This window comes from Manacus candei, unplaced genomic scaffold, assembly GCF_025592945.1.
Source record: "Manacus candei isolate 608988 ecotype Guabito, Panama unplaced genomic scaffold, ASM2559294v1 h1tg000153l, whole genome shotgun sequence".
Classification (NCBI taxonomy): Eukaryota; Metazoa; Chordata; class Aves; order Passeriformes; family Pipridae; genus Manacus; species Manacus candei.
Window position 1 is genome coordinate 865,894 of NW_026138201.1, and position 23,950 is coordinate 889,843.

The 23,950-nt window shown below is 43.7% G+C and overlaps 1 protein-coding gene across 4 annotated transcripts in view; it reads right to left on the reverse strand.

The window, feature by feature from the left end:
• Window positions 1–23,950, reverse strand: part of FBLN1 (fibulin 1) — a 61,668-nt gene that overhangs the window by 12,977 nt on the left and 24,741 nt on the right. For 3 of the 4 annotated variants that reach the window (XM_051772541.1, XM_051772543.1, XM_051772544.1), the window contains exons 6-16: window positions 22,391–22,492; window positions 21,338–21,475; window positions 19,574–19,711; window positions 18,005–18,148; window positions 17,044–17,172; window positions 16,429–16,554; window positions 16,067–16,186; window positions 15,113–15,244; window positions 14,449–14,572; window positions 5,268–5,410; window positions 3,313–3,444 (exon numbers count right to left, since the gene is read on the reverse strand). In XM_051772541.1, coding sequence (XP_051628501.1) covers window positions 3,313–3,444; window positions 5,268–5,410; window positions 14,449–14,572; window positions 15,113–15,244; window positions 16,067–16,186; window positions 16,429–16,554; window positions 17,044–17,172; window positions 18,005–18,148; window positions 19,574–19,711; window positions 21,338–21,475; window positions 22,391–22,492 — 1,428 coding nt within the window. Of the gene's footprint in view, window positions 1–3,312; window positions 3,445–5,267; window positions 5,411–9,734; window positions 10,177–14,448; window positions 14,573–15,112; window positions 15,245–16,066; window positions 16,187–16,428; window positions 16,555–17,043; window positions 17,173–18,004; window positions 18,149–19,573; window positions 19,712–21,337; window positions 21,476–22,390; window positions 22,493–23,950 lie in introns of those variants that run through there. The other variant, XM_051772542.1, reaches the window with a different exon arrangement.

Genomic DNA, 23,950 nt, shown 5'->3' on the forward strand with positions numbered 1-23,950 from the left:
GGTAGAAATACTGGAAGTGATTTTTTCCACAATTCTCTTTCACCAGCTTGCATGAAGTCTGTGTGCTGCCACTCCAGCAGTCTGGCTTTCATTCCTCCTCTTCCCATGGAAGATCCTTTCTGTAGGTCAGCAGAGCTGGTTTTGGAGTCTGTTCTTACTTCTTTTAGCTCCTCCATGTCTGATACTGCTATCATTGATTCCCATTTGATATGTTTTCTTTCCTTGTCTCTGCCTTCTCCTGCCTTTGGAACTGCTCCTCCTACACCTCCTTTGGGAGACTGTGTTCTTTCTTTTCCTAATGTTCCCCGAGGTAGCTCTTTCCTCTGTTTCTATTTTCTTCTTTTTCCTTCCTCACAGCCTGCTCCCTCGCACTCATCTCCTCCTACGACCCCACCTGCTCCCTCTCCATCAACAAAGCACAGACCAGCCTGACCAGCCACTGTCCATCCCATCTCATGTATTTCTCAGCTTCATTAACATGCCCTTGGATGTCTCAGTCTCAGGTTAAAGGGATAATGCCTAAAGCTGGTGACTTGACCCTCTTCAGCCCACAACCCTCTGTCAGGGTTGCAGCCCTCACCTTCCTTCTGTAACTTCATCTCTAACAGCCTCTCCCACTCTTTAAACCCCTCCCAAAAGAACTGTACCTTTTCACTTTTTTATTGTTACACTTCTGAGAGCATCTTCTTGCTTTCCACTCACACAAACACAGGTTAGATGCAGGTCCTTCTCAAGGCATCATCTCTCTCCTGGTCTGTGAAAGCTCAGCAAAACACTGTGTTACTAAGTAAGGTCTTCCTGCACGAGAGTCTTCACTGGCCTGTCCTTTCTCCCCCTCTTGTCCCAGTGTTCCCTTCTTTCTTTGAATTCCTTCACTGGCTCCAGTCAAGGTTTATTACACTCAGCTCTTTCAGCAATACTGGTAACCATTTTACTGCTTTTTTCCATATACTCTTACGAATTTCATCTCCTGTAGAGGTTTTCTATCTTTTCTCTTGTAGAGGAAATCAGTCTTGTAGAAAAAGATACCTGGTGATCTAACTTGCATTAGCAGATAAAATAGCTTAGATACTCTGATCATTTCTCCTGAAATATTACAGCTGAACAAAATATGCTTTACCCATGCATCTATGATTTACTAACAGAACAAATGTATTCTCTCCCATAAAGGCAGCAAAAAGCCATTAGAAAACAGGCAGAAAAAAAAAATATTAAAAAATAGGCTACAGGGATTCTAGAGGCACATGTGGTCATCCAGCAGGATGGGCCAGGTGTGCCCTCCCACAAGTGTATGAAATGCTGATTGCAACAAGTTGGAACATTGCAACTGCAGAGATTCCTGTAAACCTGTCTGGTGCTGGGCTGGTTGGGCATTGGCTCTGCTGAGTTCCTCTGTTACCTCCCCACAGCCCCCATGTTCCTGCAACTTAGTGGGATAACCAATAAAGCTTTCTGATATCATCTATGCCCTTTGTGTTCTTCCACCCTTACACAAACCCTTGCCTTTCTTTAAAGAGGGACTCACTTTGTGAACTCCCATTGACTAGGATCCCATCTTATTTATTTGTCTTGAAAACTTCCCAGCACTTTTTATGGGAACACTTAACATTCTGATTATTAATAACAAGAAAAATGACATGATGATGAGAGCAGCAGAACTGCTGCTGGCAGAATTATTTGCAATCCTAATTTTACACATACAATGTGCTGTCCTGAACCTCTGCCCCTCCAGGTAATATCAGCTGGGGGTTTGTTTTGTTTTTCCTTTTCCAATTCTGCTGCAGGCAGTTTTCTTTGCAGTTTCCATCCATTAATCTCAAAGTACTTTTACATAGAGGAATTAATTAAGACTCTTGCACACAAGAATTAATTAAGACAGTAATAGGCATGTTTTATCATCTCCACGTTGCACATGGGGGAACTGAGGTGAAGAGAGAGTTGCCCAGTTCTTTTGCAGAGCTGGGAATGTACTTGGGCATGTATCTTATCCTCTCAACTTGGTGTGTAAGAATATCCTTTCTCTCCTTATGTTGTGAGGCAAATATCCAGTTTACCAAGTAAAATACCATTGACACACAGTCCTGTACTTCAAAATGGAAATGCTTCCCTCAGGCGAATACCTTGGCCAGTTGACTTTCCAAACACATCCTTCTTTCTTATTTCAGACAGAAAAAAGCATACAGCACGAAAAGCAAACTACTGGAACTCCTGTGGGATCTGATAACATTTATACTCTGCTAAAGAATTGCCCCAGTACCTGAAATCTGTAATCTTATCATCCTGCTTTAACAGACTCTCCCTTTCTCAGCACTCACATTTACTTCTGTTTGATAAAGAAAGAAATATAAACCTAATGACTTGGGATTTTTATCTACAGCTCATAAAACCTTTGCAGAGCTGATGCTGGGCTATCCTGCTTCTGAAATGCACCAGTGCCACCTTCAGACCACAGTGAAAAGGGCTCCTTCCCAAACCTGTATGTCTGTCTGGCAGCAGCAGTGGGTTTGCTTTTCCTGCAGACACGTCCTGCTGGAAAGCCCAGCAGCACATGTACAAACCTGAGCAGAGCCTGCACAGCCCCATCCCGAAGTTCACGGGGAACGGTGGGCCTTGGGAACACCCCCCAAAGGGCCCTGCTGTGAGAGGAACCCCCAGAGAGCAGGACCCCGAGCTGGGTCACAGCCCCTCCTGCTCTGCCAGGGCTGGGCACGACCTGGGCACAGGGGTACACTCCTGCCACAGCCCCTCTGCCAGGCTGAGACTGGAAATCACACGTGCCCCTTCCATTCTGAAGGTTCTTCTAAACCAAAGGATTTGACAGTTACCCTCAACAGAAGTGTTTATTTAAAACTGAACCAGCCTGTCATTAAATATTAAAGCAGGTAACAATTTCAGTGAATCAGTCCTGCTTTAAAAGTTTGATTAATATCCAAAAATTGGTGCAATGCTGTTTCAACAATAAAGAACAGTTAATTAAATTTACAGTCTCTTTGCTGACACACTACATATTTTATATTTGGTTTGATTATAATGGGCAAACCTCATCATTTTAAAACTAAGCAATCTGCATTCGTAATTACAGTCAGTTCTGCAAAAAGTTAAAATACTTCTCAAATTAAAGTTTAGGCCTCTGGTATTTTGATTAAAAATTTATCTGTGATATAAGTTCAAATTACACATACTGGACTGGAGAATATTGTATCAATACAGGCTTGAAAATCAAGGTGGGGATTAATTACTTGAGTTAATTTCTTTGACCTTGCCCTACAGTATTGTTGAGGGAAGAAAGTAAGCAGAAAACACTCTACTCACCCACTGTCATACCATCCATGTAACGCTTGATGATGTCAAAGGAATCTCTTAAATTTCCCTCTGTAATGTCAAATATGATATCTGCCTGGTTGGCCGGATACGTGGGTGTGACAGCACGAAGGAAAATGATCTCTGCAAATAAACAGTATCACAGAGTGTCCTGACGACTATTTGAAAACACCACTGAAGAATCTGACAGAATTTGATCCAAAATGACTTGTCCTCAAAGCTCCCCTCACCACTCCCAATCTGTCCTTTAAAATGGAAAGAAAGAAGATCTGGGGGAAGGGAGGGTTTGGATAGATTTATTGTCTCCTCCTGCACCATCCAAGAAGCCCTGGAGCCAAAACACTTACTGTTAGAGTCCAGAAAGACCACCCTTAGAAACCACTCTGACTTTGCAGCGTGTACCCCAAGAGGAGAACACGGAGGATCCGAAGGGTGGGCAGTGGAGGGAGCCAAACAGATCACTCTGATCCCCTCAGGCTAAATACTGACTAAGTACATTGCAATGTAGAGTCCTTTGGAGTACTGGAGGAGGGGTTTAGGTTTAAAAATAAAAGGGAGACTATTTTTAAGCCCCTTGTGAGGGAGGTAAGTATTACTACTCCCATTACTATCCCCACTCTGGAGAAGAGGAAGCTAAACTTTGAGGCTGTAAGAACACAGCTGAGGCCATGCACTGCATTCCAGTTTATGTCTCCTGGGCTTTGGTAGTGCTCTCAGATTGCTGGGTCTCATCTCCTTCTATTAAACCACGAGGCTGGACTAGTGAGGGAACAGTTTGGGAAGCATCCTGGGCCAAACCCTTCGCTCTGCTGCCAGTACACCTGGTGAAGCCGAAGGGCTGTGTATGGGAGCAGAAGTGGCCATGGGGCATTCCCCAATTCCCTGGGAAGCAGGGCCAGCCAAGGCCTGAAACAGGCCTGACACAACCTACAAGAGCTCTACACGGCCAAGGGATTGGTGCTTAAATTGTTCCTCTACAGAAGAGAACTGGGACATCTCCTTCCCCACCCCTGCCTGACGCAGAGGGGAAGAACCAGCTCTGGCTTTCTGAGACAGCAAGGCTGAGACTTTGGCTGCATCAGAAACAGGAATTTAGGACCTTTACAAACCCCTCCAAAATAGTCTTCCTTTCCTCCATGCCCTTCTCTCTGTGCCTGTGCCACTCAGTGAGGGGCTTGCCCTACAGAGCAGCAGGGCTGCAGCACTCAACCCCTCTGGGGTGTGCACAGCCCCCACTGACCAGAACATCCCTACAAATGCCAAGGAGCAAAAATTCACTCTCAATCTGTAAGTTTATATGTGAACTAAGAAAAGTGAGTGTGATCCTTATGAAACTGCAGGGCTTGGAAACTCACAGGTGCTGCAGGGGACAGCCACTCACTTGGGGGCTTTTGGAAAATCCTGTCTTGAAAACTTTCTGTCCAGCCCTTGAAATTTCCCTTCCTTTACTCGGTATTTTGAAAAACAACCCCTTGTTTGTTCACAGGTCAAAAATCAGCCAATCATGTTCAATCTAATGTGTTTTGTGATTAATGTTTGCATGTAGGTAAGGGTTTTATTCTTGGAACAAGCCACCTGTCAATAGCAAAAAACAGGTCACAGACAGGAGGAATATACCAAATACCTTTTTCTTGTGGCAGAATCTGCAAACAAGGGAAGAAAAAAGTCATGGGGCACATGGCATTGTGTGAGTAAATGTGGTACATGGGAATTCAGAGTCAGTATTTCCTTAGCCTGGGAAGTTAGAGCTCAGAATGACTTTCTTTCCTCCATAAAATTAAAACTCCTGGCTATGGAAGGTCTTAATGAAATGAACACTACACTGTAATTTGGAGCTGTGCAAACATCTCACTGCACTGGTAGCCAGCCTGGCTGTAGGCAAGGCTTTCCAGTGGAGGTTTTGTACGTTGCAGTCTATTAAATGGAAGAAGGAACAAACCACTTACCTTCAGGTCTTGTGAATTCCCTGAAGGTGGGCAGTGAAATGACAGTGTGGGAGATGGTGTGGACTGGATCCAGCACACAGTTGACATCGTTTGGCCGGCAGGACTTGATGCAGCGGATGGTGTCTGTCTTCTCCAGCCTCACACTGAGACAGACCAAAAAGAGATGCATGTATATCCTGAAGATTAATTGCTTTGTGGTATGCAGTCTAGGGAGCTAGAAACTGTGATTGATGTAAGTGTTCATTCCACACCCTGAAAACTCAGACGAACGCAGCTCAGCAGAACTTTGGGACCACTGAAAAATTTGGCTTGGCTCAGGGTGGCAGCCAGAACTCCCTCACACCCGGCTCTTCAGGCCAGGCACGTGAAACAGGGAGAACTGGAGTGCAGCAGGCGCCATGTAAAGTGTCTTTCCAAGGACAAACAGGAGCAAACAACGAGACCCAGGCCCTCAGCTGGCCTGGTGTCACCACTTTCAGTGGAGCTGCACTTCCTTTGCACAGGCCTTTTTCACTCAGTCATGTAAAGCAGAAACCATCATTTCCACTCCAGAAATCTGGCAGGATATATGTGAAGGGCCAACTTTCTTCCATGACTTTCAGTGCAGCAAGGGCCAGAAAAGCCTCTCTCAAATCTTTTTTTCACACCCTCCCTTTCCATCCAAACTGAGGAAACAGAGAGGAATGGAAACCAGGGGAGGAAAAAAGTTAGCCACATTATATGAAACCTCAAAGATTGAATTCTGAGTTTGGGGAAATGGTAAGGGTCATTTCATATATTCCATCTCGACCAGCTGCTCATTCGGCCTTGAAAGTCTATTAAAAGTTAAATGACTTCTTCTCACCCTTGTCCACCAGAGTGAATTTAAAGTCACTTACAGTTCAAGAACTTCACACAATGCCCACTCTGTGCTCATGAGAGATGAAAGGGCTGTGCTGGGACTTAAAATGTGACTAAGCCCCACAAATGATCTCAACTTTGACCTGCCCATTTCTTCATATTTCCAAGTGGAAAAAAGAAAGGGCTGCAGTGTCAGAGGGGGGAGGAATTAAAAGATTAAAAGGGAGAAAAATTCACTGACTAAAAGGGAAACAAAAATGGAAGTTTTACTTTGTCAGATACCTCTAGAAATGAATGGTTCTTGCTCTTTTCAAAATATGTTGCCCAAATCCACACCTACAAACCATCTTTTTTAGATGTTCAAAGGGACTTTATGGCTCTGTTAACAGTCAGTACATCTGTAAGTTCTCATTACATGCTCCCCACAGTTGCTCATCAAAGAAAACAAAGGCAAACACCCTGATACTGCATGAAGTTAAAATAAAGAGAAAACATGAACCAATATCAATGTTTTGCTTCAACAGAAATGAACTGCACAGCCCACGGGGAGGCAACAGAGCTGGGTTAATAAACACCAACTGAGTCTGGGGTTCACACCCTGGACTTGGTGTTTTGAGACTGGCCAGGACATCCAGGCCAGAAGAGATCCTTTAGTTCCCACCTTTACCTGGGTACAAAATTTTGTCAGTTCCCAGACACCCCACAGGGAACAGAACAGGCCTTTCTGCTGAAATGCCTCCTGCTGGGCATTTTTGGATAAAATAATTTTGGATATACGGACATAACACTCTGACCTACAACAACATATGCAATTCCCTTATTTTAAACCTCGGCTGTCAAAATAAGAAGGGACTTCCAGCTGGCTGATCCTCATGGCTGTGAAATAAGGATCAGCTAAATTACATAGTCGAGGTCTAGTGTAAAATAGTCTATTTCAAAACATGTAACATATAAAATTGACGCAAAATAAACATCATTCGTGTTTGCTTCCCTCTGTCCCCTTCTTCTCCCTGTGCACAGAGAGTTTAGTAAACATTTACATATAAACCCACTGCATTTTTCCTCAGGATCCTGCTGAGCTGGGCTCACAACAGCCAAGTCCCACTAGTTCTACTTCCAATAACATGTTCCCAAATTCCAGAAAAGTTCTTTAAAAGTTTTTCTTTTTTTCTTCAACACACAAATAATAACTATAGCATCCTCTAGAGGTTTTAGGGACACAAATAACCAGCAGCTTGCATAACTTATTTTGGGATATTATTACTAATGAAGTACTGTTAGAATACACAGAGCATCCTAAATTTCCATAGCTGTATTTAGATAATAGAAAAAATAACGCAAAAACCATTGTGGAGGGAGTGTCTGAGGCATTCAGCATTGGCCTGCCTTTGCTCCTTCCTGATATTTGCTATCAATGGTGTGCTCTGATCTCAAAATACTTTGTAATTTTATCCTTGCACATCGTCTTTGCATTTGATCTTCTGATAGCTGAGGTTTTCCTTTTTTGCTTATGTTCTGCCCTGGGACCTGTGACTGACAAAAGTTTCTTCCTACGTGCTGAGAACTTTTTTTATCCGAACCTTTTCTTCAGGTTTTCCCCCTCTAACACAAATTGCAGCTTTGGAACTGCTCCTTCCTCTACACCTTTTCTATTTAAAAGAGAACAAAGTTTAAAAACAGTTCAGTTGCTCTGATTACTTCCTGAGTAGAATTTTTTCTTTCTGCTTGGGTCCTGGTATCTGTCCTTTCCATATTCTCTGTTGGATTCAATCAATAAGTTCTTTGGACCAGGAGCTGTGATTTCATTTTTGTCTGGAAAGGACCAGGCACATAAATGGCACTACATAATTCCATATGTGCTCCTGGAAGTCCCAGTGACACTGCAGCATTAAAGCATCCAACACAGGAGGATGTGAGCTCCCTGTTCTTCAATTCCCTGCTGAATGCAATTAAAATGGCAGCATTTTACAATACTGAAGGCCAAATTCTCACACCCCCTTCCTTTCCTGCCAAAGAAATATATATTAATGCTTGTGAAAATGAAGTTTATTTTTGAATCTTTATCCTACTTAATTATGGCCTCATAATGAACTGGTAGCCAGAGGGCATTTACATACAAGCATCTTCTGTGGTGGTAATGAACCCCATTAGCTCAGGCAGCATGGGCTTGTGCTTTCAGTATTTAAACCTGGGACTCCATCCCCACTGGCAGCTTGTGGTAGCTTTGGAAGTGTGTGTCAACAGGCTTATTAAACACTGGCATTCCTCATGAGACTGGAGCTCCTGCCAGCCAGCTGGGCTAGACTGTGCCTCAGGGGATATGTGATGCTCTGGCACAGAGCTGTGATCATGCCCCATCCAGGCCCTGGCTGGTGATGAGCCCGGGAGCCCACAGCTCAGGGAGTAATTCCTTGTGCTCAGGTGGTTAAGGCTTGGCATCTTCCTTCAGAAAGTTCTGTTTCCCCCCTCGTACCCTGTGCTGTCAGGATTTACAGAGTGAAGTATTTTTTCTGTATGTGCAGCCACATGGATTATTCCCTGCTCTTCTAGGACTGACCGTTCTCCCTGTGTGCCAGGCAGCAGGGAGATCTGAGCCCAGGGTGGTGTAAAACCCTCGTTTTGGATCACACCTCTGGGACTGAGCTTGTACTTTTATTTATCAACACAAGGACCAGAGAGTACAATGAATCCTCTTCCAGCTCAGAAAACAAAAGCATTCCAAAGAAATTCCAGTTGTATTATCTACTTTGCCCTTGACTGCATAGAAGTAAAGGAAGAAAGTCAAAATAAAGGAAGAAAGGTTTGGATGTTGGAATTCTGGCTGACCTTTCAAGGCTCCTAAGGTTTGATTTGATGGTGGTAGTGGGTAAAGTCTTCACTATTCAAAATTTATCAGCTTTGATATGGAAGCTGGAGAGACAAAAGTGTTATGAGACAACCCCTTTTAAAATGTTCCTGTAGACAGGAACATTTCAGGATACAGCTGTGAAAGAGAAAGGAGCTCTCTGCTGTCAGCTGAATGCTGTTAGAAGTTCACTGCTGTTCTCCTGTCAGTAGTTCTTCCATTCAGTGGAAAGTCCACAGAAAGCAAGATGAAAGATCTCTAAAACAAATCTTGTTTAGAGGAGATTCTCTTTTGTACCATCCTTAAAAGCTCGAACTGGGATCTGTACCTGGTGGGAATCAGCACAAGCTCAAGGGCTGTAACAGAGCACAGCCTCAGAATCTGGCTCCACACTTTCACAGTGGGCACCTCTGGGGCCCCAAGGGCCCAAGTTTAACAGATGTTCAGAAAATGCAGAGTTTGCCCCTTAAATGATGCAATTCTCTAAAGATGACTCAGTTGAGACAGCTCAAATTATGTACCTATTTCATTTGGGAAATTCAGACCTAAACATATGCGGCTGTTTGTCATCAGATGAGACAAACTCCACTACTGTGTGAAGTAAATCAGTGGTTTTCGGTCCTCAGAACCTCCAGGTAATAAGCTCTTAGACTCCAGTTTCTGCTTTGTATAACGGTGCAGATCACACAGAAGAACCTCCCCGAACTGAGATGTTCAGTTACAGGGGAAAGTGAAGAACTGGAACAATGATGGCAAATAAAATGCAAGTGCAGCGTGCAACGGATGAACTAAAACTTTATTAAAACTTGTGGCAAAAAAAGCTACTCTTGGAAGAGAAAGAGTAGCCAGTGGTGACAGCGATTCAGGGATCAAAGCTGTGCAGAGACAAAGATAGAAAGTTTGGCAATAAATGTGTTGACAGTTCCATGGCGGGAAAGTTGCATTTGGATTGTCAGGTGAAGGTCTCTGGGCTCTGTGATTTGACGCTGCATGACCACAAGGCCACTGTGGTTGTTCACTTTTTTTGTGGTGAAAAACCCCTCGTGGTTCCCGCTGATGATGGACAGCCGAATTTTATCCCCAGGGACAGCATTGGAAGGGCCCATGCGGAAAATGTCGGTGGGTACTTGGATGTTGGTAGGAAAAGAGAGGTGATAGTAGGTTATTCTCAGGGGCAGGCTCTGGCACTCCTTATTCTCATTACAAGGCAAGCGCTCACAGCGACTGCAAGACAAGTGAGAAGACAAGACAAGAGGAAGATTAGCGCACGGGTAGCGAGCGGGACAGGAGAGGAGGGCACTGGGGTGGGACGAGGGCCCTGCCTGCATCCATTCTTCAGCCTGGCACCTCATCCCTACTGCAAAGGGGCATTTATCACACAGGGATGGACCTGGCTGCAGGTGGTGTCCTGGCAGAGGCGCTGCCCTTGTCAGTGTTGCAGAGGTGGACACGAGATCTCAGCTGGACGCTGACCCTGCAATGTCTGGGGAGGATCAGGCTCCACATTTAGCTCCAGGCTTGCCTCGTGGACAACTACAAATCACCTCAACTGGGCACAAGAGCCTCTCCACTCCAAGCAATATTTGGTCCACAGGTTGAGGTTTTGGAACCTAAACAATGTGTTTCTTTACCAAGAAATGCTCCAGCATTAAAGCACGGTTGGTTTCTTACTACCTCAAGTAAATCTGAGTGCCCGTTCCATTTATTTTATTTTGGCATATAAAACTGAGACCCTGTCAGGAGTATCTACTACCAACAGAACTGTGGCTCATAAGCAAGACCCTCTTTGTTGCCAGTGCAGGGTGACCTGAATTCCAGGAACTTCTCATTATATGCAAAATCAGCACTTTCAAAAAGAGTAGTTAAAAGCACCCTCAGTTCTTCAATTAATGTGCTGCATGTTTTTCTTTAATACCGCTTGCAAACCAAAGTACAAAGCAATTCTTTGAAGATCTAAATGCATCCTTAATTTTATTCATGTGTGTAAAGAGCGTGCACAAGTCCTCACAGGATGGCCAGCTAATTAGGTGTGGATACTCCTGGAATATTTTCAGGTATAGAGAGTTCTGCATTCTTTTCTGAGATGTCATTAATAACTCCACTAAGGAGAATGGTTTGGTTTTGTTGAAATCATGAGGCTACTTGGTTTTGCTGAAATCATGAAGCAAGTCAAGACAGTTAATTCCTTAGTTTTCTTCAAGTACAACTTCTTGGAAACATAGACATGCTTATGAGCACTTACACACTCATAAAGATGTTCTGCCTTATTATTTTACAGAAGTAAAATACGTTTTATAATAATGGCCAGAATTTTTTAAGAGAACAAAAAACCAAGGCTCCAAGACTCGAGAAAGGACATTCTGCTGATTCAGAAAGCTCCATGTGAAGGTAGATGTGCCTGTGGCCAGGAGCTAGAATTATTCAAAATTCACCATCTTTTATCTCGTGCTTCGGTGGTGCACACTACACACTGACTACAGGTTGAGTTAATGTGCACTAATTGTTCCATCAAACAACCACAAAGGAGAGATAGCAGATGTTATTGCTCTGGAGAACCAGGGTTCATTCTGGGGTCACGCACCGCAAAGGCGAGAAGCAAAGAGCGTTTCAACCCCGGGGCACTCTCCAGCCCTCATTGAAATGCTTCCCTCAGTGGGCAGCAGGAAATCAGATGACAGGGGAATGCAACAACCTGCTGGCACAGAATCACAGACCCACCAACGCTGACATTAGGGGGAAAACTGGGCTCCTGTGCTGTGGCTCAGGCACTCTGGGGAGCTGGACCTGCATGACTCAGACTGCCTGAAAGGGCTCGGGTCTGCCAAGTCAGAAGATAATGGTTTGTTGCTAAAAGAAAAACACCTCTCTACTGATAGGGAGAATTCAATTGCTCTGAGGCAGATAGATTGCTACAGAGGCTATGAAACCCTTATCATTCAAGGACTTGAAGCAGAAGTTAAATAAACAACTCCCAGAAATATTCCAGGTAGGTCTAAGACTTTTTTGCCATACAGAAGTGGATTAGGTTTACCCATCAAGGTCCTCATTTTGTATGTTTTATGAAAAAAAAGGCTAAATGCAATTTTACAAAGTTTGCAGTTTCAGAGGTATCACAGGTTTTTGGTAAGGATGACAAAAAATTCAAAAGCAGTCTCCTAAGGAATGTCAGATTTCTACTCCAAACTTTTAAAAGAAAAAGAAAAATCACCAAGATGTCTTAAAACACACAAACCAATGTGTTCCTCCCTACCCTTGTTCTTGGAAATGAGTGAGCTGCTTTGGCTGAAACTGGCCAAAACTTGAGCCTGAGTCAGACACCTGGCAGGTAAAATTTCAGCCATTGGTTACGTTTTGGCAGAATTTTAAGGAGATGCAGACAGGTCCTAGTAATGAGAAGCACCAGGCAACTTTAATAATACACAGACATGCCTAGAATATACAAATATTTCCCAATTTGGCTCAGCCTAGCACACATTTCTGACACGTTGCCATAAACCCTTCTTTATATTTTCTACTATTTTTCTTGGCTTAAATATTACAAATGTTAAGACTTCAGTGCCACATAAAGAGAATTTAATTGTTATGCAATTTGAAAACAAAAACTGTTTGGCAAGGCAGTGCAGCAAGTTAAGTCCTATTGTGAGGAGCAGTAGATCTTAACTATCCTTGGAAAAATACCAAGCCTATGGGCTGATCCACGAAAAAACAAAAAGCAGAATTTAGGTAAAAGAGATAAGGCCTTCAATTAAATCATTACCATCAAGGCTCAGAGCGTGCCAGGCATTTTGCTGTCTCTGGGGAAGGTTACACAGACTGTTTCCTCCTGGAGCTCAGTGTCTAAACAGCATCCTGAGCTTCCAGCCTGTAGGATGGGACAATCCTGCAATTACCTCTCCTGATGGCCATCACCACTCAACAGCCACCATGCAAAAACCTCTGCCTTGAAGGTATGGGGTAAAGAAGCTTCTGGATCACTGAGGGCTCTTGCCTGTACACAAGGATTTTAAGGAAAAATAAGACTAAGGAAACTTGGATTTACAGGACTGAGACCTACTAAAGAAAATAATGGGGAACAGGGTAAAAAAAAAATTTCCTGAGGTGCCAACTTGATGAAAGGGAGTGGAGAATACGTTGTCTCTCTTATGATGTGCCAAGCTGGTGAAACTGGAGTGTATTTTGAATAAAAGGGAGAGGGAAATGGTAACTGTACTAGATGTGACGTTATGAGAAACCAACTATTTCGATTTTGGAGTCCTGGCATAAGGGTGAGTGAAAAAGCAATTTAATGTCATTATCATGCAGAAGGTAACAAAGACATGCTAGCTACATATCATATATATAACCATGCTGGTTAGGTATGCTAAAACTAAATAGCCAAGGAGATGTACAACAGTTTGGATGTAAAAAAGGGTGCTAAAGAGCTCTCATGAAACTGCTCCCCACTGGGCACCAGGTAACCCAATGCACAAACCCTGATTCCTGCATGTTGGTGTATCCTGGCTAGGTCTGAGGGCAACCACTGCCTGCTGAATGCTCCCACTTCTCCAGGAAAGACAATGGACTCATATTCTCTTTCACTTATGCAAACATGTTTTCAACAATAAATTTAGTAACTGTCTGTAGATGCTGAGAGGGAAAAACCTAATAAATCCAACAAGATAATAACTCAAGGAATTAAAATAATTAGAAGTTCACTGAGCAGCTGCAGGATTCGTGTCTGACTCACGGCCTAATTATAGTTCCAGCACATCAGCAGGATCTCGCCCTCTGAGCAGGTCTGAGTTGGGCAGAGTAAGCCATTACAGAGCCCAACAACCCAGACACAGAAAAACAACTCAGACATTCTATTGCTTCCCCAAAAGATCTCACACAGATCAAATAGCCATGAAAGCCCAATGGAGATGAGAGAGAAGATGAAATGGAATGTATGTGCACTATGTGTGTTTTATAAACTTAACTCTGCCACTCAGGGATGTCCATAAGAGGAGGAATCTGCTACTTCTGCCTCGTGGCCCGCTGCATGTGACTTTTTTTTTTTTTTAATTAGGATACAAATGAACCCACAATTTTACAAAATTAGATGCCCCAACCCTGGCAGTGTTCAAATCCAGGTTGGATCAGGCTTTGAGCAACCCAGTCTAGCAAGAGGTGTCAAGGATTTTGAAGCTGGATGTAACCCTCCCAACAGGCTGCCAGCAAGGGAGCCAGGGAGAGAGTATCTGCCTGTGGCTCTGGAGTCCATGACAGTGCAAACCACTGACACATGGCATTTTTTAAGGGACTGTCTTTTTCTTAGACTGAAGCAGGATCACGAGAAGGAGACCAGACCTGTGTGTGCACTGCACAGGGCAGGCCTGCCAACACAACACGTGTTTGCCAGGAACTGTTCTGTGTTCAGTCAGTAGTGGTGGGACACAAAGGAGATCATGGCACCACCAAACTGCTTGCCCTGGACAGAGAAGGCGAAGAAGCTGAAGAAGGTGAAGAGGGACTTACGTGTCTCCTGACTTGCGGTAATTCTCCGGGCATTCCAGGGACAGGCAGCGGAAGCTGCCCTGGATGTTAAAGCAGGTCTCGTTGAAAGAGCAGTTGTGGCTTTCTGCAACACACTCATCGATGTCTGCGAGGGAAACAGGGCAGGGGTTAGACACAGGCCCTTCCTCTCCTGGCAGGTGCCAGGCAATGACAGTGCCCTGTCAGGTACTACAGAGCATGGGCTGCACTTAAACACTGCAGCAGGACTGGAAGGGGAGGACAGCAACAACAGAAAAGAAGAAAATTAACACAACAACCAAGAAGAGCAAAAGGAAGAGCAGCAGTGCCACTAAGTGGACAAGACCTAAACATCTGCTGACGTGTTTACAGCAGGATATTTCCTTTTAACACCTAAACTAACTCATACCACTTCACAGCCTGAATCTTTGTCTTCAGATTTTTTTTAATAATTATTTAATAACATTATAAAAAGTATTCTTTACGGAATTCTGTACTTCACAATGGAAACTTCCTGTATATTTATTATTGAAGACTTGTTTCTTCAGATTTCAGGCTGCCGTTTATTGCTTTACCTGTATTGTTGTAGGAAAGGCATTTTTTTAAACACAAAAACTCTCTAGAACTGCTCAAAGCCCACAGTGCAGCGAGGTGTCCCTGAGCTCACCTTGGCAGTTGCGTGCATTGGGTGCCAGCCTGTAGCCAGAGGAGGGACAAGTGCACTGGAAGCTCCCAGGAATGTTGATGCACCGAAAGGAACAGATGTGCCCTCCAGTGGGCAGAGCACACTCATCGATGTCTGCAAGGAGAAAACACTGATTTCCTGTGTGTTCATGGCACTCAACCCGGTGCACACAGATGGGGCTCCCGCTGAGAGCCTCAAACACAGTGTGATGGTTCTGACTGCTGGGCAAAGCAGATCATCAGATAGGTGTGGCTCTAGTCAATAAAGTCTAAATAGCAAAGACTTGCAGGAATAAATGGAGGTCTGGAGAAAATTAAAAGCAGCATGAGGGCCCAAGGGACAAAGTAATGGACAAGAGCAAGCACTTTACAGTGATGTGTATCACTGTGCTTTACAAAAGGGAGGGAGAGGAATAGTTTCATCCTTGTTATTACAAAAAAAGGAAATCAAAATTACGTGTTCTGCCCAAGGTCTCACTGTCCAATAAGTCCTGTAGACCTAAGTCCAAATTCAGGATCTTGTCCATAAGGTCACACCCCATCCTCCTTGTATTTGAGGAGAACCTACTCACACATTAGTTCAGAGCCACAGAACGAGCCACAAAAAGAGGATATATAAAATACTCCCTAGTAATATTATATATTACCTATGTAACATGTTCATATCCTCACTTGCTGAAGACTAGAAGTCCTGCTAGTTCCTCAGACAAAATAAATTTCTGTCAAGTTACAAAAATATTTCAAGCTCCGATTCATGTAAACATCAAAACACCCCAGAAGCACAGAGATGTCTCTGGACAAGGGCACGGGAGGGAGACCTTCCCTAAATACAGTTCACGAGAAAATACCACAGAGAATCAAACATTAAAATGAAACAATTGCAGGGAGGGGCTCCCCTTTGTGACGGTGGCAGCGAGAAATGCTGCCCGTCCCTCACCTTCGCAGGAGATGCCGTCGATGTCGCTGAGCTGGAAGCCCCGGCGGCAGTAACACTGGTAGGAGCCGTACACGTTGGCACACTCCTGGCTGCAGGGGTTGCTCTCACACTCATTTAAATCTGAAACGCAAAGTTAAGGCACCTGAATCCCGAATTCCTTGCTGTGTTCAGTGATCCTGACGCTGGACTCAGACAAAACTTCGGAAGGCAATTTTTCTAATGAAATCATAACAGCAAGAGACTGCAGTGGGTTGGTTTGTCACACCATTCCAGTGGCCTTGCAAGCTAAAAATCAAACAGAAACAGCTGAAGAGCAACGAGCTGTTTCTCACACCACACAGCCAGGGCACTGACAGCCGTACCTTCACACGATCTCCCGTCAGCTGAAAGTTTGAATCCCATGGTGCAAGTGCAGTAGTAGGAGCCAGGAGTGTTCTCACACTTGTGAGCACAGAGGCGGCCTGGGTAGCGTCTGCATTCGTTGATATCTGCAATGACAAGCACAGAGAGCTCTGTGGAGCAGCTGCCTTCACTGCAACAGCAGCCTGGGCAAGAAAGCAGCCATAAAAGTTTGGGGGTTATTTTCCAGATTTAAATTCCGCACTAGAGAGGGAAGAAGTCCTCAAAATGCTCACTTAGAAACACCCCAGTGCATAATTGGATTAGATCTATACACAGAAGAGAGCTGCTTTGATCTTCCAGAGGAATGTTTTGCTGTAGGTGCATATAAAAATATCACAGAAAACAATTACACACACTCTCACAATCTTACCTTTTAATGGGATGACAGATAACATGTTGACAATACCCATACAGCTTCCTTTGAAGTATCAGCAAGCCTCTAATATGTTATTAGATTTATCCAAATAACACAGTAGTGAATTTTACATTCTGATGACGAAGGTTATGCAGAGAGCACTAACATTCCTGACACAGGCTCACGTTTGAAGTGCCTTGGCTGCAGGTCTTTAACTCACCAATGCAGGTCCTGCTGATGACATCAAAGGTGTAGCCAGCCTTGCACTCGCAGCGGTAATTGCCCGGGGCATTGATACACATGTGTCCCTCCCCACAGGGCTGGTTGGGGGATGAGCACTCATCCACATCTAAAACAGACAGAGCAGGGACTCAGCATACACTTCTGAGCAGGAGAGTGGAGAGAAGAGCAACGTGTCAACTTGTTTCTGTGTCCCCGAGTACTTATGAAGAGTTTTGAATCAGAGAGCAAGGTTTTATCAGACTCTCAGCTTCTACAAGATCAGAGTCACGAATGCAAACTGTTCATACCAAGGCAGGTTATCTGTCAGGTGTCCTTAACGTTGATGGACTTGGGAGGGAAAAGACCGGGAAGTCAGGCAACCTTTGGAGGCAATCAGGTGTAAAATTGTTTTGTTAAGCACATTCAGTACCCAGGGATCAGATCTTCATCTAGGGTAAGATGTCATAGGCCCACAGTCAGTAGGTAGTGCTTTGACAAGCCACTTACAAAAACTGAAAACACACGCAAAAATACATCTCTTTGCAAAAGCCACCTCAGCTGAAAGCCAGCCAAAGACATATATGTCTTTCAACATTATTCAAATGGCTTCTGTGGGGTATGAAGTGGGCCTTGTGTTATCCCTGCCCCTCTGTACTGAGGAGATTTGGGACCACACAGTATTGTTCCAATACACTCATACAGTCACAGACAATGCCCTTTTTGGGGGTGATTATCATTTCTCCTCTCCTCAGAATATAAGGGTTCCATGAGGTATATGAAGGATGGAGAGGATGCTTGTCATCCTTCACTTGTTGGGGCTGCCACGGGGGAAAGAACAGGATCAAGAACTGACTGTGGGAACGAGAGGAGCTTGAGCAAAGTGCAAGAAACTGCTACAGACAAATGACAGATGCAAGTTGTTTTCTTAAAGCTGCTTTTTCCTGCAAACTGTTCCTCACCTACACATCTTGTCCCATCCTCGTTGAGGTGGTACCCTCGGCCACAGCTGGGTGAGATTCTCTGGCAGGTGAAGGAGCCGTCAGTGTTAATACAGATCTGCCCAGCCGGGCACGGCGTGTTGGTGCTCAGGCACTCGTTGATATCTGCAAGAGCACAAGATGCTTTCACTAGGTAACCCTTCAGAGGTTTACATCCCCATGTAACTCTTCAGAGGCAAGATCTGCCCATGGCACAATACAATTATTCAGGCCCTTCAGCTTCACCAATGCAATGCTTCCAGGGCGAAGACTGGGCAGGTGTGAGAGGCACAGACCCCACTGAAAAGCAGTGAAAATAGGGTATAGTACTTGTATTTGTTTCAAAACCTCCCCTAAGCATACAAAGAGCTGACCAACAATTCAGCTCATCAGTTTAACCCATTCTGTTTCAGTCTGTGGGTTCTGATCCCACTCTCAGCTTCTACACAAAGAGCAGAGTCACAAATCCAACAACAAAATCCCCTCAACACTGCACAGGGCAGCATTTGATTCCCATCGTGTAAAATTCACCTGCGAAATTGTTTTGGTAAATATTTTGAGGGAATGCCTTTTAGGGGTCATAACTGCTACAAATTGCTGTGGCTTTGCTGACATCTGTGACAGCAAGTTAACCCCGAGCTGCCGCTGACCCGGGGCTGCCTGTGGCAGGCACGTGTCCTCAAAGGGCTTGCTGTGCACAGGCACTGGCCCCCCCATTTCAAAGGCTGCAATTCTGTTTTCAGTGTCAGATTTCACACCACAGGGTATGATATGGGCAGGACAACGAGGGGCTGACAGGGAGCTCGACTTGGCAGCTGCTGCCGCTCAGCCAGTTCCACAGGTCCGAGACCTGCTGTGCCGATGGGGGAATCCAAAGGTAAGTTGAGACTTGAAAATCCTACTCCAGGGAATAACTGGTAGATTTTTAGGTCACATTAGACAATACCATTTAGAGTCTGCTGGAAACCAGTAATTCTTAAGTATTTATATAAAGGTTATAATTCTATTTCAGGGAGTTTTGGAAACAAGGCATTAGCCTGACAGATTGTCATCAGTCTTTAAATTAAACTCCTCTCCATGGTGTGTTATAACTGGCCCATCATACACATACACAGTAAGGTTCTTGATAGGCTGCAACAAGGGACAGGTCTGGAAGGACCTACATACCCATAAAACCACACAGAGAAAGGGTGTAACAGAGGAGGTCATAATTAAAGCTTTTTACACTAAGCTTTGGCTAAAACCTTTTGGATAGAGGTAGATAAAATACATCACAAATTTTGTTTCAGATAAAATACCCAAAGTCTTAAGGAAAGTGTTCAAATGCAGCTATGTGCCTTAGGTAACCTAATCTCACTACAAACGGCGATCTGGTATTTGAGTCTTTTATTTCATCTGTACATCTTCCCTGTGAAAAAGAGCAGAAAAACCCCAGAGCAGAGCAAGGCACAGATGAAGAACGGCTCGAGAAGCTCAGAAATCATGCAGTGAAACTCCAGCTTGTCTCCCAGGCAGCACTGGGGTGTCCCCTGAGCCCAGAACAAGCCTTACCGATACAGTTGCCGAGCGCATCTTGTATAAAGCCACTCATGCACTGTAGCTTGGGTCGGCAACGGAAGGATCCTGGAGTATTCTGACAGATAAAATCGGGGGGGCAGTTATGAGTACCAGTCTCACACTCGTCAATATCTGGTACGTCACAAAAAAAAACTGTTAGCAGGGGTGAGGCAAGGGTTCCATCCATCACAGTTCAAACACAAGACACAGTTATAAACACCCGACAGACGAATGCCCAGCGTCCCTTCCTGCAGTGCACTGCAGTGACCAGGAGCAATCTGACCTGCTACCTCAGCCAGGATCTCAGGGAGGGGAACTTCAGGGGTTTTTACTATTTTCCTATTGTTTTTATATCTAGGGGTGTGTCTGTGCATATTATGCTTTACGGGGTTAGTTCTCACAACTGAATGATTCCAAACTCTTGCAGAGCACCTGAAGCATCACGTTCAGCAGTGCTCAGCCTGGATCCAGCCCTGTGCTCAGCTTTGAAGTCGGTAAGATTTAATTATCCAAGTGCAATTTTAATTCTAACCTCAGATCCAATGCAGACATTGTTAATTTCTTTCGTAAGTGAATTAATTTGCCTTCCTTCTCAACCATGTTAAGGTTTGCAACATCCTTGCATTATTGTGCTTTTAAATGCACATAAACATGGATTATGCTAACTTCAATATTTCATTCCAGTTCAGAATAGACAATAAATATTTGTGAATAAATTATGGTTCAGATGAAGCACATAAAGCAGACGAGGGCTAATAAGGCTTTATTCACAAATGCAGCCCTGTCCACATAAAAGCAACTAAAATTTCATGTTTGCCACCTGGCAGTGGAATGAGATCTCCTAAAGCTATTAAAATACAGAAGCTCTCTGGCCATTGGATGCCTCAGCTTTCCCAGTCATGCAGTTGACACAAGTGTAGATGGAACTGCTTAGCCTAGAGCTTTGTGAGACTTAGTTAATGGATGTGGAGCCCATTTTAAGTTCAGGACGGGTTAATACTGAACTGGGTTCAGCAGAGTTCTACATGCAGCAGATCTCAGTCATGTTGCTTGGCATTTAAACACCGTATGTGAAGATTATTCACTTTCTATTTTTACCCTTATTAACATAACATTAATAATTAACATTATTAACATTATCTTATGCAGATAAGAACTCTCTAAGATTAATGGCATGCATGATTTAGTATCTGTACTCCTTTTTTTCCATCAGAAAAGACTGTCAATACCTGCTAGTGAGCTATTTGTTGGCCTAAATCTGATGTCACTTAAATCAGCAGAAATGTTACTTCGAAGGGATCACAGTTAAACCACAATACTCTGAAAAGCATTGCCTGATGTTCTGCAGGTTTTGCAGTTGGAGTTTGTCCACCAGCTTTTTTATCCAATCTATTTTTCTTTACTGATCAGTTCCTACAGTAAAACCTTACCCAGGACTTTGGTTGAGTTAATTTACTCAGTGGAACAAAATTAGTTTATTTATAAACTGTTCTAAACGCAGCAGGGATAGATTTTCTCACAGTAAAAACCAATTCCACATCAAATGGAGTTTGCTGCTGATTTATCTCTGTAAAGGCAGCGTGTCAGGTGAAGTTATGGATGCAGGTAACAGCATCCTTTGAGCCAGACACACCTGGAAATCAGCCATATTTTAACTAAAGGAGACTGTTACTCTTGCATTCAAACCTAGCTAGTCAAGAACAGTGCTTTTAGCCCCTTGTTGTCTGGAGGATTCCGGGCTCCCTGCCCAGGACATACCTTTGCAGCGACTGTCATCTGTCAGCTCGTAGCCGGTCCCACAGCTGGTGTCCCGCTGGCAGCGGAAGGATCCCAAGGTGTTGACACAGGTCTGGCCAAGCCCACAGCTGTGTGTCCCAGTGATGCACTCATTAATGTCTGGGGAATGCAAAGGGATTCAAAACAACAAAAGAGAGAGTAAATAAGAAGCATCTCTGGGAAGGGGTGAGGTCAAAGGCAGCACCATCTGGTTGAGCCTAGTGCAGACCATGTCCCAGACATGTCTGAGGTGTCACAGGTGGGCTGTGCAGCCATGGGTTGCTGCTGCAGCTGGCAGTGTTTGGTTAATGTTGGACTCAACAATCAGATTTTCCACACTGAATGATTCCATGGTTTGGTTATAGTGCCCATATCAATGAGGCAAACTTGCAGAAATCCTTCCCTTGCTCTGCCTGCTACCGACACATGGCTGAGGCACTCCCTGAGCCACAGGTTCCAACTTCCTACTTTACAGCTGCTGATAGACATTTCCTTTGGGCATTTTATATCTTTGAATGCATAAGAAAATTTGACATCCACATGTAGCAAATGTAGAAGTTCTTTCTTTTTATATTTAGCATTATTTCAGTGTTAATCTGACCAATCATCAATATCTATTTTGTATTCTGAAGTTTGTATATGAGCTACTTAGGCTCCATTTTCAGTCAGTGACAGAAAAAGGCACTCCTGATGAATAACATTTTTCCTCCCGGAGCAGCTGTGCAGGACTTATCAATTACTATCTTCTTCTACAGCAGAGAACAGGTATTTTATTTTGGTTTCATCCACAACAATAAATTCAAGATCTGCCTCTTCCCCACTCCAAATCCTCCGCCTTTTCTACTGATTCTTTCTTAACTTCAGCTTCCCACAATTCTCACTTCAACACTCCAAACCACCTTTTTCTGATCTCACCTCTTTCCTCAGCTGGCATAAGCATATTCTGATCTCTTCTGCCTGGGTGTGTTCTGATCTATTCTCGCCCTTTTAAAACAAGCCTGTTGGTCCCCAAGGCACTGGTTTGATGAGTGTTACCTTCACAGGTGATCCCGTCGGGTTGCAGCTGATAACCCACGAAGCAGGAGCACACGTAACTGGATCCTGTGTCTCTGCACTGCTGAGAGCAGGGCCCACCACCTAATGGGTATTTGAAACAGTCTCAGGTAATGAATAGGCTCTTCAGAGCAGCTGGAACAAACCATTAATTTACAGCATACTTGATGACTTGTTTAGAAAAGCAGTTAACTGAACACACGTATACAAAGGAAGGAAAGGGCTGAGCACTGGAAGCTTTAAAAAAATAATACAAGAAGGGTTATTCTGGCAGACAGAAAGAGAATAAAATAGGAAATTTACACAAAATTTGGCTCATCATTAGGAAAACTTCCTTTTTCTGATCTTGTTTAAAGATAAATTAGTATTAAACATGTTTAATATCCTCAAAATAGAGAAAAGGTTACATATTTCCAGCTATTCCTGGTAAGAGTGTTGATATTCTCAGTACAGAATAAAAAAACCCCAGAAGTGTTTTTCAGAATGGCTGGAGAGGCATTAAATAGGAGGTTTGAGATGGGCACAGTCCATGCGAGCAAATGCAACTATACTACTTTATAAAAAATTTATAAAATAATTTTTGTAAGTGTAACTGTTTCTAATGAGGACAGGGCCATTAATCCACCACAGAAAATAGGCTGTAGGCACAACTCTCCTGATTTGCAATTAGCCATAGCAATCCATCTCTTGCAGGCAGCTGATTAACTGACAAATACAACAACTGCTTACATGGAGAAATAATGCCAGGGAAATATGTAACACATTTTTTTGTGTCATCTCCTGTAATTAGCAGCTGGAGACAAGCAGCAGAGGCAGTGTTGGCTCTGCTTTGCTAATGGAGACATTTGCACTCTCCTCAGAGTGTAACAGCTGTGGAACACGGAGCACAGTAAATCATCTCTCAACTGGAATATCAGTCTATTAAATTGATTTTATCCTAAATACATCACTGAGGTCTGAAATGCTGGCAGAAAATAGTGAATCGCTGCTGCTGTATGTTTATAGACATGTAAATCACGTGTGACAAGCAATAAATCAGAATGCTTAGCAGAACAATATCCCAAATACACATCCTTCCCAGGAGGCAGAATAGCAGGATTAATGAGGACAGTAGCCACTTTTCTTCCTTTCCTTTAGGTGATGCATCTCAAAAGGAAACAAGTTTCATTTAGTATTCAAACACCCTGATCATCCCAGGAGGAGAATAAAAAAATGCACATATTTAATATAGGATCCCATGTCCTGAAGAACCCAGAGGACTCCACAGGTTCAAGGGAACCTCTGAGGTATCACCCACTGAAAGTTAAATAAAAGTTAAATGTATAGTCTCAGCTTCAGTTGGGTAAGATGAACTCCACTGCAGGGCTTGTATTTAGGAACTATTGAGGCATCACATAATGGCCCACTATTTCTTGGAAAGGCTCTTCCTTCTGCTATTTTTACCCCTAACTAGCTTAGGCAAAAGGTTTTGTTTAATCTCTAGATCTAAGCTGGCTTCACTTTTATTGAAGGCAATCACAAGGGAGCTGGCTAAGAGGACTA